Source organism: Tachyglossus aculeatus, chromosome 6 (genome assembly GCF_015852505.1).
Source record: "Tachyglossus aculeatus isolate mTacAcu1 chromosome 6, mTacAcu1.pri, whole genome shotgun sequence".
Taxonomy (NCBI): domain Eukaryota; kingdom Metazoa; phylum Chordata; class Mammalia; order Monotremata; family Tachyglossidae; genus Tachyglossus; species Tachyglossus aculeatus.
The window spans coordinates 16,217,705-16,233,932 of record NC_052071.1 but is presented as its reverse complement, the minus strand read 5'-3'; the positions used below and the strand labels follow the sequence as shown (position 1 = coordinate 16,233,932).

The following is a 16,228-nucleotide window of genomic DNA, read 5'->3' as shown; positions in this document are numbered from 1 at the left end:
ACTCTATCTTACTTGTACATATCTATTCTATTTATTTTATTTTGTTAGTATGTTTGGTTTTGCTCTCTGTCTCCCCCTTCTAGACTGTGAGCCCACTGTTGGGTAGGGACTGTCTCTATGTGTTGCCGACTTGTACTTCCCAAGCGCTTAGTACAGTGCTCTGCACACAGTAAGTGTTCAGTAAATACGATTGATTAATACTACGAACAAATACTACTTAGACTGTAAGCTCCATGTGGGACCAGGACTATGTCCAATCTGATTATCTTTTATGTACCCCAGTGCTTAGTACCGTGTTTGGCATTAGTACGGGCTTAATAAGTACCTTACTACTGTCAATCAGGGGTATTTATTGAGCCCTTACTATGTGCAGAGCACTGTATTAAGCGCCTGGGAGAGTACCATACAACAGAATTAGCAGACACGTTCTACTACTATTACTATTACTACTACTACTACTACTACAGCGTGGCTCAGTGGAAAGAGCCCGGGCTTGGGAGTCAGAGGACGTGGGTTCTATTCCCAGCTCCACCACTTGTCTGCTGCGTGACCTTGGGCAAGCCACTTAACTTCTCTGTGCCTCAGTTACCTCATCTGTGAAATGGGGATGAAGACTCTGAGCCCCAAGTGGGACAGCATGATTACCCTGAATCTACTCCAGCGCTTAGAATAGTGCTTGGCACGCAGTAAGCACTTAACAAATGGCATTATTATTATTATTATTATTACTGGTCTCATTAACTGAGAGGCTCGTAATTCTGTCTCCAGCAGCTTCAAGAGCCCCTGGCTTCCCTCACCTGTTCCAAACCCAATAATCTCAGATCCCACACCAGGGACTCCTAAGGTCCCGGGAGTTTCACCGGGAAAAGGACAGAGGTCCCTAAACTTCCCAAGAAGCGGGAGTCCAAGCTGGGCTTGAAAGTTGACAGTTTTCCTGAGGTGGGAACCCGGAAACCGATGAACCCTGGAGTCTGCCCGAGACCCCCAGCGGATTCAGAGGCTCAGCATCCCACCGCCCTCCAGCCTCCCATCTCTCCCTGCCAAGTTGACCCGTCCTCAGGCTGGCAACAAACAAGTGGCTGCCTCAGGAAGAATGGAAATATCGTTTTAATTGATTTCCAGCCCCACACAGATCTCTTTTACCATTAAAAAGAGGTAAAAAAAAAAAATGCCCCCTGAGCCCACCTCCTCTTCACCGCCCCGGTCCCCATCATCCCCAGGGACGGGGGAACCGGAAACTGTTCTCTCTGGTTTTACTCACCTCAGTTTCCTTTACGCCCTGAGGATCCCGCTGCTCTTGAAGAGATGCTCCCCTCAGCCCTCCCCAAGGCCGGCTCCCTCGGTGCCTGCAGGTTGGAACTGGCTGCCGGAGAATTGGGGCACCTCCTTGCCACAGCCCGGTCCGTCCTGGTGGGACACGGGGTGGCCTCGTGCCCAATGGCGTGGGCAGTGCCCCGCGTCCGTCTGGGCACGTGGGTTAGAATGCCAGCTGTCCTCAGCACGCACGTGCTCCTCTGCTCCGCGCCCCTTCGGAAAGCTGCAGGGCCTCCGCTTGAGGATCGTTCATTCACTCATTCATTCAAACTGAGGGGGTCTCCGGGTCGGGGACGGATATCCAACGTGGTGGAATCGGACTGTCAGCTCATTGTGGGTGGGGAATGTGTCTGTTATATTGTTGTGTTGTACTCTCCCAAGTGCTTAGTACAGTGCTCCGCACTCAGTAAATATGATTGATTGACTCCAGAGCTGAGGGGTCTATGTTCACTGGAGACTGGAGGGAGGGAGAGGGAGAGGGAGAGGGAGAGGGAGAGGGAGAGGGAGAGGGAGAGAGAGAGAGAGAGGGAGAAAGAGAGAGAGAGAGAGAGAGAGTGTGTGTGTGTGTGTGTGTAGCAAGTTTGCGTTTCCGTGTAGCAGGTTTACGTTCTGCAGAACATAAGGCCCTCTGTGCCCCCTCCTCATTAAGGTTGCAAACCCCCTCGGCATGTTTCTCTCCCTGCCCCTCCTCCTCCCCCCTCCCCGACTAACCCCAAATGCAGGTCATTTCCCTAGGTTGCAGAGTGGGGAAACGGAGGCCCAAAGCAGAGAGGTGACTTCTCCCAGGAAACAGAATCAGTCGAAGGTGAAGTGTCAGCTGTTCCGGCTCCTTCCTTCCCCCGGACACCGGCCTCCCGCCCCTGCCTCCGTGTGGGGATCTTTGAGCCCCCGATGACGAGCTGCCCGTCCCTGAGGCACCGCGGGGCTGAGTTGCCCGTCTGGAGTTGTGCTTCCAGCTCAGTTGGGGTGAAGGTACCATCCGGGCTCGGCCCCTTGAATAAAGGCCTCTGGGCTCCTCCCGTTGGTAGCTACGGAAATAAACCGGCCCAACTTTCTGTAGCTGTGGACCGCCCAGGGGTGCCCGGCCCAAGGGTTTGGATCTTCTGCCATCCCAGTCCCTCTCGGTCCCTACCAGGCTGAGCCCACGAGCCAGGATGGGGATCTGACCACCCGAGGGTCCCTGGTGGGGACAGAGCACCACTCGGGCCACTAGATCCTTCGTTCCCCGTGAGGCGCAGGGAGCGTCCATTACATCTCTTTGAGCTTCAAGTCTCGGAAGAGTTCCCAAGCAGGCCTCCGCCCGGCTGTCTCCCGATCCACATTCGTGGCGCGGGCGTGGAGGGTGGCAGCGGCCTGGGAGTGGAGTCTGGGATGAGATTTCCCGCCTCCAAACGCAGTCAAGGACAGACGGCAGACCCCGGCCTGGACGGGCCCTTGCGGAGAGTCTCCCGGGGCGGGAAACGGGTGGCCCGACCGTACCGTGGGACTTGGGAAAAATCATGGAAGAGTTCCGGACCGCGGGAGGTGGCGGTTTGAAACCCACCACCGCCCTCGGGGCTCTGCCGGCCTGGAAGCCGCCGGTTTCATTTCAGCTTCCTCCGCCCGGCCAGAGACCGCAGCGGGAGGGACCCCTCGATCCACTCATTTGGGGCGGACATCATGTCTTGCCAAAAAGCCATTTCCTCCTGGGTGGAGTCCATCCAGTCCACGGGGACGCCGTAGCTGGATCCTGAAAGAAATGAGCAGGAAGAAGACGTGGGGCCGGGCCTTGAGGGGAGCCACGAAGAACCAAATCGGAGGGCGGCCTAGTGGAGAGAGGAATGGCCCGGGAGCCGGAGGGCCCGAGTTCTAATCCCGGCTCCGCTGCTTGCCTGCCGTGTGACCTTGGGCCACTCTGTTGCCTCTGTTTCCTCAGCTGGAAAATGGGGATTCAATACCCATCCTCCTTTCTCCTTAATCAATCAATGAATGGTATCTCTTGAGCGCTTACTATGTGCACAGCATTGTACTAAGTGCTTGGGAGAGGACACGATGGGCGTGGCAGACATGTTCCCCGACCACAACAAGCTTACCATCAATCAATCAATCGTATTTATTGAGCGCTTACTGTGTGCAGAGCACTGTACTAAGCGCTTGGGAAGTACAAGTTGGCAACATATAGAGACAGTCCCTACCCAACAGTGGGCTCACAGTGGGCTCACTGTCTACTACAGTCTAGAAGGGGAGACAAACATCAATGTAAATAATCTATAATGTATAATTCACAGATATGTACACAAGTCCTGAGAGGTCAAGGGTGGGATGAATACCAAATGCCCAAAGGTGACAGATCCAAGCATATAGATGACCAGAAGGGAGAGGGAGATGGGGAAAAAAGGGCTCAATTGGGGAAGGCCTCTTGGAGGAGATGTGAGCTCCACGTGGACAAATACCATGTCTGACTCAATCCCCTCGTGTCTATTCCCACACCTAGTACAGTGCTTACCACATGGTAAAAGTTTGCCAGCACAATGCTTACTATAATAATAATAATTATTATTATTATTATGTCCAGGTGCTACTCCCTTGAGCTCTCCAAGGATCTCCAAGGAGCGCTCCTGGATCGGTCAAGATGGAGCAAGAGGTGTCAAGTTGTTATCACTCTGGGGCAGTGTGACCAGCCAAGCCCTCCTGGGTCCTGGGCCTGAGGTAAAGCCAGGTAAATATGTGCTCTGGCCACAGCCGATCTTCGAGTTGGAAATTTTTCTGACTTTTCTGGCCTCGGGAGTAAGCATCCATGGTCACCCCCGCCTCTGTCCCACCACTGTGGGTGCCCACTCCCAGCTCCGCATGCACCAGGCTGGGGAAGAAAGCTTCTTCCGCCACATCCACCCCGTGAGGCCTCCACAAAACTCCGGAAAAACGGCTGCGGGTGATCCCTGAGCCCTAAGGATCCTGAGATTCTGCTCCTTTAGCCACAGCTCCCTGCTGATCCGGGTTTGATTTTGTATATTTGTGTATTTATTTTGTGTATTCCCTCTTGCCACACCCACGTCACAAGGCCTCCACAAAATGCCGGGAAAATGGCAGCCGACGGTGGGCCCTGAGCTCCAAGGACCCTGAGATTCTTCTCCTTTAGTCACAGCTTCTTGTTGATTTGGGTTTGGTCCAGCGCTTAGAACAGTGCTTTGCACATAGTAAGCGCTTAATAAATGCCATCATTATTATTATTATTTGGTTTTGTATATTTGTGTATGTATTTTGTGTATTTTCACTCCCTTCTCCCCACTTATATTCTTAGATTTGTGAGACCCCCGAGGGCCAGGGACCCTGTCTAATTCCTACCTGTGTATTCTGGGTCTCAGCATTTAGAAGAGTGTTCTTCACCCAGAAATCACTCAATAAATACTATTACTACCACCGCTTTTCTTAGTGGTATTTGTTAAGTGCTTACTATGTGCCGAGAACTGTTCTAAACTTGGCAAGTTCATCCTCTAGACTGTAAGCTTGTTGTGGACAGGGAATGTGTCTATTAGACTGTACTCTTCAATCAATCAATCAATCAATCAATCGTATTTATTGAGCGCTTACTGTGTGCTCTGTACAGGGCAGTACCGTACGACTGACTGACTGACTGACTGGGTGGACGCAGTCCTTGTCCCGCACTGGGGTGCACGGTCCAAGTTAGGAGAAAGAACATGAACTGAATCCCCATTTTATGGATGAGGTAACTGAGGCACTGAGATGTGAAGTGCCTTGTCCGAGGTCACTCAGCAGACAAATAATAATAATAATAATGATAGCATTTATTAAGCGCTTACTATGTGCAAAGCACTGTTCTAAGCACTGGGGAGGTTACAAGGTGATCAGGTTGTCCCACGGGGGGCTCACAGCTTTCATCCCCATTTTACAGATGAGGGAACTGAGGCACCAAGAAGTGAAGTGACTTGCCCAAAGTCCCACAGCTGACAATTGGCGGAGCCGGGATTTGAACCCATGACCTCCGACTCCAAAGCCCATGCTCTTCTCCACCGAGCCATGCTGCTTTGGAGGTGGGATTAGAACCCAGATCCTCCAACTCCCAGGCCTGTGCTCTATCCCCTAGGCCCTGCTGCTCATTCACTACTACCCCTATGAAGTGTATTTCACCTTCTGCTCTCATCTGGAGACGACACTCACCTCACCCCAGATGCTGTGGAAGCACGTTGTGGGCAGGGAATGGGTCTGTTTATTGTTATACTGTACTCTCCCGGGGGGCTTAGTTCAGCGCTCTGCACAGAATGAGCACTTAATAAGTATGACCGACGGACTGACTGGAAGCTCGGCCCTTTATAACCGAGAAGGTTGAGGATAGAGACAGGCCCAGTGTTCGCCTACCACCCTCTTCACAGCCTTCCTGAAATCCCGGCTCCTCCCGCCGGCCCCAACTCTCCCCGTCTGATCCATCCCACCGACCCCTTCGAGCACGCATGGTTTCATTCCTACCCATCCTCGGCTCCGGTCTGTGCTGTCCATGTGGATTTTACTTGTAAGTATTTACTACTGTATTTACTTTGTTAATGATGTGCATATAGCAATGATTCTATTTAATAATAATAATAATAATAATAATGGCATTTATTAAGCGCTTACTATGTGCACAGCACTGTTCTAAGCGCTGGGGAGGTTACAAGGTGATCAGGTTCCTCTGTCTCCTCTATTCTGACAGTTTTGACACCTGTCTACATGTTTTGTTTTGTTGTCTGTCTTCCCCTTCTAGATTGTGAGCCCGTTGTTGGGTAGGGACCGCCTCTATCTGATGCTGACCTGTACTTCCCAAGCGCTTAGTACAGTGCTTTGCACACCGCAAGCGCTCAATAAGTACGATTGAATGAATGAATTCCAATAATAATAATAATAATGGCATTTATTAAGCGCTTACTATGTGCACAGCACTGTTCTAAGCGCTGGGGAGGTTACAAGGTGATCAGGTCCTCTGTCTCCCCTATTCTGACAGTTTTAACACCTGTCTACATGTTTTGTTTTGTTGTCTGTCTTCCCCTTCTAGATTGTGAGCCCGTTGTTGGGTAGGGACCGTCTCTATCTGATGCCGACTTGTACTTCCCAAGCGCTTAGTACAGTGCTTTGCACACCGCAAGCGCTCAATAAGTACGACTGAATGAATGAATTCCAATAATAATAATAATAATGGCATGTATTAAGCGCTTACTATGTGCACAGCACTGTTCTAAGCGCCGGGGAGGTTACAAGGTGATCAGGTTGTCCCACTGGGGGCTCACAGTCTTCATCCCCATTTTACAGATGAGGTCACTGAGGCCCAGAGAAGTGAAGTGACTTGCCCAAAGTCACACAGCTGACAACTGGCAGAGCCGGGATTTGAACCCACGGCCTCGGACTCCAAAGCCTGGGCTCTTCCCACTGAGCCACGCTGATTCATCGTACTTATTCCGATGCACATGCAATTATTTATTCTAAATCTACTATTTGTAAATCTGTTCATGCCTGTCTCCTCTGTTTAGACTGGAAGCTCCTCATGGGCAGGGATTGTGTCTGGTAACTTCTCTTGTACTGAGTGTACTTTCCAGAGTATGCTGAGTGAGCACTCAATATATACCACTATAGTTACTGCTGCTACTGCAGCTATCATCGCCCTTCACTTCCCCTGTTCTCAGGCGGAACCGAATCTCGGCCGGAGCAACCAACGATCGCAGGTTATGAAACAGGAAAAGATCCCAGGGCAGGTGAGACTCCTGGGCGCTAATCTCAGCCACCCACCGTGATTCCCTTGGAGAGGGTTAGGCTTTCCAGCGCTTAGAACAGTGCTTTGCACCTAGTAAGCGCTTAACAACTACCATCATTATTATTAGGGGGAGTTAGGGTGAGGCTTGTTTCTGAATAGTAGAAAATTCTGCCCTCTCAAGAGAAACAGCATGGCCTAGTGGATAGAGCTTGGGCCCGAGAGGCAGGAGGACCTGGGTTCTAATCCCAGCTCCGCCACTGGTCTGCTGTGGGACCTTAGGCAAGTCACTTCTCTCAGTTATCTCATCTGTAAAATGGGGATTGAGACTGGGAGCCCTATGTGGGACAGGGACTGCGTCCAACCTGATTAGCTTGTATCTACCCTAGCACTTAGTAGAGTGCCTGGCACACAGAAATACCATTAAAAAAAAAGGGAAAAGAGGTAGAGTTGGGCAGATCACCCCACTTTACACAAACTTAGCAGCAAAGCCCTTCTTTGGGGCCAAGAGACTGGTTTATTTTGGTGGTGACAGTGATTTAAGAAATGAGTCCCAAGTCTCCATGAGTGACAAGGCGTGGAGGAGGAGGAAGAGGCCTTCTCAGGGCTCTAATTAATCATCATCTAATGTGTGCATCCTTCTTATCTTATCTTTTATCTCATCTTATCTGTTAGGAGGAGCTAATTCAAACCAGTCCAGAACAAAACCCATTATTCCATTAATTCTCACAGAGAATCTCTGCTTAGGCTTTAGCTCTTAGCTAATACTTCTCAGTGTGGCTGCCATAAGGCAAGAGGGCCCCGTCTCCCTGCATTCTCAGAACTAAGGCAGTCCTAAAATCATACCTCTTCCAGGAGGTCTTCCTTCCCCCACTAAGCCCTCACTTCCCCTACTAACTCTTCCTTCTGGGTTGCCTAAGCACTTGGATCTGTGCCCTTTAAGCATATGATAGTCACCCCACCCTCCGCCCCACTGCACTTACACGCTCGTTCAAGCTCTCATCCTATCCCGTCTGGACTACTGCATCAGCCTTCTCTCTGATCTCCCATCCTCGTGTCTCTCCCCACTTCAACCCATACTTCATGCTGCTGCCTGGATTGTCTTTGTCCAGAAACGCTCTGGGCATGTTACTCCCCTCCTCAAAAACCTCCAGTGGCTACCAATCAATCTGCGCATCAGGCAGAAACTCCTCACCCTGGGCTTCAAGGCTGTCCATCCCCTCGCCCCCTCCTACCTCACCTCCCTTCTGTCCTTCTCCAGCCCAGCCCGCACCCTCCGCTCCTCTGCCGCTAATCTCCTCATCGTACCTCGTTGTCGCCTGTCCCGCCATCGACCCCCGGCCCACGTCATCCCCGGGGCCTGGAATGCCCTCCCTCTGCCCACCCACCAAGCTAGCTCTCTTCCTCCCTTCAAGGCCCTACTGAGAGCTCACCTCCTCCAGGAGGCCTTCCCAGACTGAGCCCCTTCCTTCCTCTCCCCCTCGTCCCCCTCTACATTCCCCCATCTTACCTCCTTCCCTTTCCCACAGCACCTGTATATATGTATATATGTTTGTACATATTTATTACTCTATTTATTTTACTTGTACATATCTATTCTATTTATTTTATTTTGTTAGTATGTTTGGTTTTGTTCTCTGTCTCCCCCTTTTAGACTGTGAGCCCACTGTTGGGTAGGGACTGTCTCTATATGTTGCCAACTTGTACTTCCCAAGCGCTTAGTACAGTGCTCTGCACACAGTAAGCGCTCAATAAATACAACTGATGGATTGATCCATATCTGTCATTTCTTTTTATGTCTTTTCCCCCTCTAGACTCTAAGCTCGTTGTGGGCAAGGACCGTGTCTACCTACTGTTTTGTACTAGATTACGCCAAGCACTTGGTACGGTGCTCTGCACACAGTAAACATTCAACAAATGGGTTACCTGCAGGGACAATCCACACAGATGGCACAGGTCTGTCTTACATCAGGCATCTGGGGGCTAAAAATGACTATGTTCTCTTTAAAAGAGAGCCCCCCTAACCCCCTGCCACCCCAACCCACAATCATAGGCCTACGTACCTCTGTTTTCTAAGTGACATTAGCGTTTCTATGTCTTGGTATCCCTGTCTGTTGCCTGGTTCCCAGGTCCTTCCCTAGCCTGGATCTCTCTCCTTCTCCATATATGCCAGTCCGCCACTCTCCCCACCTTCAGAGCATTACTAAGGTCACATCTCCTCCAAGGGGCCTTTCCCGATTAAGCCATCTTTTCCCTGGCTCCCTCTCCCTTCTGTGTCATCTATGCACTTGGATCTGTGACCTTTGGGCATTTGATATTCACCCCACACCTAACCCCACGGCACTTAGGTACATGCCTTTAAATTATTTATTTATAATTCGCTCTCCCCTTCTGGACTATAAGCTTGTTAGGGGCAGAGTATGTGTACTATTTCTGTTGCATTGTACTCTCCCAAGTACTTAGTACAGTGTCCTGCACATAGTAAGTGCTCAATAAATACCACTGATTGACTGCAGAAGAGGAATATCACCTCTTCAAGATTTCCTGAGAATTAAAGAGGGGTAGGTGAAAGCTGCTTCTATGACCATTTCCTTTCGAAAATTGGCTTCTAAACTCTATTTGCCACTGATAATTAACTTACTCCCATTGATAACTACTCCCATCCCCGACTATCGTGCACAGATGCCATAATTTTTTTTTAAATGTAATATCGCTTAAGTGCTTACTTTGTGTCAAGCATCATACTAAGCACCGAGGTAAAAAAATACAAGATGATCAGGTTGGAGATAGTCCCTGATCCACAGAGGGCTCACAGTCTAAGTAGTAAGGAGAACAGGAACTTGATCCCCATTTGACAGAAGAAGAAACTGAGGCCCAGGGCAGGCAGGCAAGTGGCAGAGCCGCGACCAGAACCCCGGTTGCGATACCATGTCATCACATTCGTATCTACGGGGCAGAGATTAGAGTTATTCATTCTTCTTCCTAGCCACCAGTCCACTGCCTTCTTGTACTCCCAATCGAATCCTCAGAAGAATCCTGGAATCACCAAGCCAGTGCTCCCGTGAAGCTCTTTGTGGGCAGAGAATGTGTCTGTCTACTCTGTTGAATTGTGCTTTCCCAAGCACTTAGTACCCTCCCCCACCTCACCTCTCTAATCAATCATATTTATTGAGCGCTTACTGTGTGCAGAGCACTGTACTAAGCGCTTGGGAAGTACAAGTTGGCAACATATAGAGACAGTCCCTACCCAACATTGGGCTCACAGTCTAGAAGGGGGAGACAGACAACAAAACCAAACATACTAACAAAATAAAATAAATAGAATAGATATGTACAAGATAAATAAATAGAGTAATAAGTACGTACAAACATATATACATATATACAGGTGCTCTACTCTCCTATTACAACCCAGCCTGCACACACTTCGCTCCTCTAATACCTACTTACTTGTGCCTAGATCTCGTCTATCACGCCGCCCACCCCTCACCCATGTCCTCCCTCTGGCCTGGAACGTCCTTCCTGCTCATATCCATTCATGCAATCGTATTTATTGAGCGCTTACTGTGTGCAGAGCACTGTACTAAGCGCGACAGATAACCCAACTCCCCATCTTCAAAGCCTTACTCAAAGCACATCTCCTCCAAGAGGCCTTCCCTGACTACGCCCTCCTTTCCTCTTGTCCCACTCCTTTCAGCATCTCCCTGACTCGTTCCCTTAATTTACCACCCCTGCCCCCAGTCCCACAGGGTTATGTACATATCTGCAATTTATTTATTTATATGAATGTCTGTCTCCCCCTCTAGACTATAAGCTCACGGTGGCAGGGAATGTGTCTGTTATATTGTTTGTTGTACTGGCCCAAGAGCTTAGTACAGTGCCCTGCACACAGTAAGCGCTCAATAAATATGACCGACTGATTGATACAGTGTTCTACGCACGGTAAACACTCAACAAATACCACTGGCTGATCACACCCAGCACGCTGATTGCCCCGTGAAGACACCATTTCTCCAAAAGTCCATCACTAAGTAATTCACCCTTCAACCTGAGCGACCGCCTCCTCAATTCCCATCGGTTCTCACCTGTCCCGAGACCCAACCTCAGGCCTCCGAGGAAGTGATTGGTCAGTTTCTCGTGATCCCACACCGTCAACTCGACACAGGCGTCTTTCAAATCCTCCGTGTGGAAACCGTCGTAGACGATGGTGTGGTTGAAAATGGGGTTGGGATCCCGCTTTATAACGCGGGTCTTCTGATAACTCTTCTTACTGGTGTCCGGGAGCACGTAGCTAGGAGGGAAGGACAGAAATTACCGATGAGGCAGAGGGGCAAAGCCACCAACGCCACAAACCCGAGATCTGTCCAGGCAACCCTTGCCCGCTCTGGAAGCGACATCCTCTCCCGCCTCCGCAGCCTGGACCTGGAGAGTTGCGAGGCGGCCTGGCCCCCAAAGGGGAATTCCCAGATTCCGACCAGATCGGGGGATTTCTAGAAAGGCTAAATCGGCTCGCCGCCTGCCAGGCACGGGCAGTACGACCCAAATATTGTTGTGCGATTTATCCTCCGCTGACAATCGCTGGTAGGAGCTGAAAATACGCCACCTCCGAGACGGGAAAATTAAAGGCTCGGTAACGGAAATGCCATTTTCAGACACTCCCACAGAACAAAGTCTTCGGTTTCTGAAAGGAGACGGTAGAAAGAAACGGGGGAGAAAAAAGGAGAAGCAGAAGACTGCCGGGAGAATGCTAGAGAGGGGTGGATTTTGGCCGTGCAGGCCAGGAAGTCGGGGAAATCAGGGCAGGGATGCCCTCTCTGAGGGGAGAAGGAAGAGCCAAGATCTGGGGGGATAGACAAGGGGTATAATTCCCCATCATTCCCTCCTGCGGTGTTGGGAAGTTTGGGGAGGGCCGCAGAGAGCGGGCGGGCAGTCTTAGCGGGACCAAAGGCCTGCATGGTGAGTCCATCGGGGCGGTTACCATTTCACGAATGAGTCCACTCCGGAGGGGCGGAGCTGGGGCAGATCTTTGGTGTCTTTGACCCAGATGTGCACTTCTCCCGACACAGGATTCTTGGGGCCTGCAGAACAAGGCGAGGCAGAACACCTCAGCCCCCGCGGGGCAGGGGCAGGGGCCCTGGTCTGGGGTGGAAGGAGAATCTGGGCCTGCAGGATGATCCCTGTTCTCTCCTCAAACTCCCGCCAAGAGCCAAGCCCGCCATCACTCCGTCTATCTGCCGGGCCGGCGCGACGGAGGGAAACGGGAAACATCATCCCGGCGAGCAGAAGGAATCGTCACCATCTGTCCTACCACAGCCCAGCCTTCGCTGACCGGGGCTCGCTTCCGGCTCGGTCATTAGCCGTATGAATCTCTCTGGCCTCAGCCTCCCCGTCTGTAAAATGGGGCAAAAATCAACCCTGCCCCATCATTCCACCTCAGGGATGTGGTGAAGGCAGTATTTTTTTAAATCTTTTTTTTATGGTATTTGTTAAGTACATACTAGGTGCCAGGCACTGCACTAACCACTGAGATAGATACAAACTAATCAGGTTGGGACACAGTCCATTCAATCGTATTTATTCAGCACTGACTGTGTGCAGAGCAATGTACTAAGTGCTTAGAAGAGTACAATGTGACAATAAACAGGCACATTCCCTGTCCACAAACAGCTTACAGTCTAGGAGGGGAGCCCATGTCCCACATAAAGCTCACAGTAGTAATCCCCATTTTAATGAGGTCACTGAGGCGCAGAGAAGTGAAGAGACACGGCAGACACGTGGCGGAGCCGGGATTAGAACCCAGGTCCTTCTGACCCCCAGGCTTGTGCCCTATCCACTAAGCCACATTGCTTCCTCGCGCTTAGTAAAGTGCTTAGCACAGAGTAAGTACTTAACAAATACCACTATTATTATTACTACTAATAATAATAGTGGTATTTGTTGATGACTTAAACATGGGGAGTGGCTAGAGCGCAGGCCTAGGAGTTAGAAGGTCATGGGTTCTAATCCCGTCTCCACCACTGGTCTGCTGTGTGACCTTGGACAAGTCACTTCACTTCTCTGGGCCTCGGTTACTTCATCTGTAAAATGGGGATTGAGACTGGGAGCACCATACGGGACAGGGACTGTGTCTAACCCGATTTGCTTGTATCTACCCCAGCGCTTAGTACAGTGCCTGGCACATAGTAACCGCTTAAATTCCACAATTATTATTATTATTTATTATTATTATTGCAACTAGTGGTGTTGAAGCAGAGGCCCATCAGAAGCAGAGTGGGTGCTGGCGTAACAGGGCGGCCTGAGCAGAAAGACAACACCCTTCTGGAACTTACCGAGACTCCCCGGGGGAATGTATTTAATGGAGAGATTCATCACTCCTCGGTGATCCACGCCATTCAGGGCAGATAGGCTCTGGAACGGGAAGGCACAGATCAGAGCGGGGACCCGCCAACCCCCCCCGGCCTTTTTTTGGTTTTTAATGCTATTTCTCAAACGCTTACTCTGTGCCCGGTACTGTACTGAGCGCTGGGGTAGATGCGAGCTAATCAAATTTAACACAGCCCCCGTCTCTTGTGGTGCTCTCAGTCTGAATCCCCATTTTACAGAGGAGGCGCAGTGAAGTCAAGCGGCTCGCCCGCGTTCACACAGCAGACAAGTGGCGGAGGCGGGATTAGAACCCAGGTTCTCTGACCCCCCCGTCCTGTGTTGTAGCCACTGGGCCACGCTGCTTCTCTTTCCGCAGCCTGGAGAGCCAAAGTGGCTCTAGGAGGGCAGGAGCCGCTTCAACACGCTGGCACGGTGGCACCACAGACCGACAGAACGCCTTCCGGGTTGGTTCCCCGGCCTCCGGACCCTTCCGAGCGTGCTGAGCCTGGCCTAGGTCGGCTCGGGACCTACCCGCGGCTTGAGGGTATACCAGTTCAGTTTCCGATTGCCCCAGTCCCAGCTGGCGAGGTCTATTTCCATCTCTCCCAAGAAACTGTTGCGTCCCAAGGGGTCATTGTGCCACACAGAGAGGTTCAATTTCTGGATCAGCAAAACCATCTTCTCTATCTTGTACTGCAAAAGACAACCAGCGTCGTTGCCAAGTTAGTCTGTCAGTCAGTCAACGGTACTTACTGGGCGCCTACCCTGTGGGCCGGGGTATTGTGGGCAGGGAACGTGTCTGTTTATGGTTACGGTGTACTCTCCCGAGCGCTTAGGACAGTGCTCTGCACACAGGAAGCGCTCATTAAATATGAATGAATGAAAGCACAGTAGCACATAATCAGAAAGGGGATCTGCCTCCAGGGTGGCTCACTCCTAAAGCCATTTTTCTCATAAATGCCAGTTCCAGTTTCTGTCAGTCAGTCGATGGTATTTATTGAATGCTTATTGAATGCTTATTGCATGCAGCGCACTGTCCTAAGCACTTGGGAGGATACAACATAACAGACACATCTTCGCTGTCAGGAAGTTCCTGAATCCCTCAAGTTGCAGTTCCAAAGTTCCTGAATCCCTCAAGTTGTAGTTCCAAGACCTTGACAGGGAGGTCTTTGAATCCTCAGTACTTGAAAATGGGGCTCGTTTTTGGGTTTTGAGGAAGTCTGAGGCTAATCGTGACTCTACCAGAAGCCAGTCGACATCCACAGGAGAATCACTTAGCAGCTTTAGAGGTGGGAAACCTTCCACCAGCAGGTCAAATCTCAGAGGAGCGCATGGCCTCCTTGGTGGTGATCGCTGTCGGTCAGTCAGTTGTATTTATTGAGTGCTTACTCTGTGCAGAGCACTGTATTAAGTGTTTGGGAGACTACAACAATAAATAGACACATTCCCTTCGTAGGATAACAGGTAGGGAGACCTTAGGCAGCACGCCCCCGGTTGCCCCCTCTTTAGGAGAAACAAGTGAGCAGATGAAGGTCAGTTCACACCAGGCTCTTTTGCTTCCAGTTTTCCAGTTCAACTGAGACTGGGCCAATGACCCCAGCTTGGACACCCTGGCAGCTGACGAGAAACAAAATAGTGACCTGAGGCATTGGCCAAAGTGTGCAAAGTGTGCAGCAGATAGTGATGACGACAACTGTAGTATTCGTTAAACGCTTACTTTGTGCCAGGCACAGTACTAAGCGCTGGGGTGGACACAAGCAAATCAGCGTGGACAAAGTCCCTCTCCCACAAAGGGCTCGCATTCTCAATCCCCATTTTACAGTTGAGGTAACCGAAGCCCAGAGAAGTGAAGTGACTCGCCCATGGTCACGCAACAGACAAGCGGCGGAGCCGGAATTGGAACCCAGGTCCTTCAGGCTCCCAGATCCGAGGACCAAACCCTTTCTTGGGAGCACATCTGCCCAGTCCGCCCAGTACCTTCAGCACTTCATTGTAAATCGGATTCACGGTTCTCTTTTTCACAGAGGTTTTTCTCTTCCCCATTCTAGCCTTGTCAGGAAGCAGATAGGTTTTGACGTACCTGAAGCGGAGACAAAAAAAGGGACGACAAAGCGTCAGCCGCCAGCTGAGAAGTTTTTGAGTAGCCCCGTTCCAAAAAACAAGGATGACTTGCAATTGTTGTATGGAATTTCTGTTCACCAAAGGCCTGGAACATGCAGGCTGTGGAGCCCAAACTAAGAAAGCACGTTAGAGATGAATGGACTTTGAGGTGTTTATAAATCATTCTGTGGAGACAGGTGAGCGCTAACCAAGGCAGGAGAAGACAGTCTTTCTAGCGTGCAAGTCGGGAGCGTTTCGGAAGCATATCTTAACGGGAGAATCCCCGAAACCTGGCTATGACACGACACCGGACACGGGGGACAAGGTGCAAGAATTTTCCCCGATGAACACTCCCTGGTAGGTCGACTGGAGCTAGGATTAGAACTCGGGCCTTCCAGAACTGAGATTAGAATTCAGGTCCTCTGATACCCAGGCCCGTGCTCTTTCCACAAGGACAGTTGTTAAAAAATGGGAGGGCGGAGGGGGCAGTCCAATGTGTGTGGGAGGATCTGTGAGGGAGTGTGTGTGGTAGTGAATGTGCTTTTCAGTGGAACCAGCATGGCCTAGTGGAAAGAGTAAGGGCCCAGGAGTCAGAAGGAACTGGTTTCTAATCCCGGCTCTGCCACTTGTTGGCTGTGTGACCTTGGGCAAGTCGTTTCGCTTCTCTGTGCTTCAGTTCCCTCATCTGTAAAATGGGGATTAAGGCTGTGTTTCTAACCTGATTAGCTTGTATCC

At 50.6% G+C, this 16,228-nt stretch overlaps 1 protein-coding gene across 1 annotated transcript in view; it reads right to left on the bottom strand.

Annotated features, from left to right (window-relative positions):
- Positions 1-1,835: 1,835 nt before the first annotated feature.
- The window catches only part of LOC119930030 (synaptotagmin-like protein 2), a 76,091-nt gene continuing 61,698 nt past the window's right edge, over positions 1,836-16,228 (bottom strand). Inside the window, exons 12-17 of the mRNA XM_038748445.1 lie at positions 15,371-15,473; positions 13,925-14,086; positions 13,360-13,438; positions 12,009-12,108; positions 11,116-11,321; positions 1,836-3,043 (exon numbers count right to left, since the gene is read on the bottom strand). Of these exons, the coding sequence (XP_038604373.1) occupies positions 2,898-3,043; positions 11,116-11,321; positions 12,009-12,108; positions 13,360-13,438; positions 13,925-14,086; positions 15,371-15,473 (796 nt within the window). The 3' untranslated portion in view covers positions 1,836-2,897. The remainder of the gene's footprint in view (positions 3,044-11,115; positions 11,322-12,008; positions 12,109-13,359; positions 13,439-13,924; positions 14,087-15,370; positions 15,474-16,228) is intronic.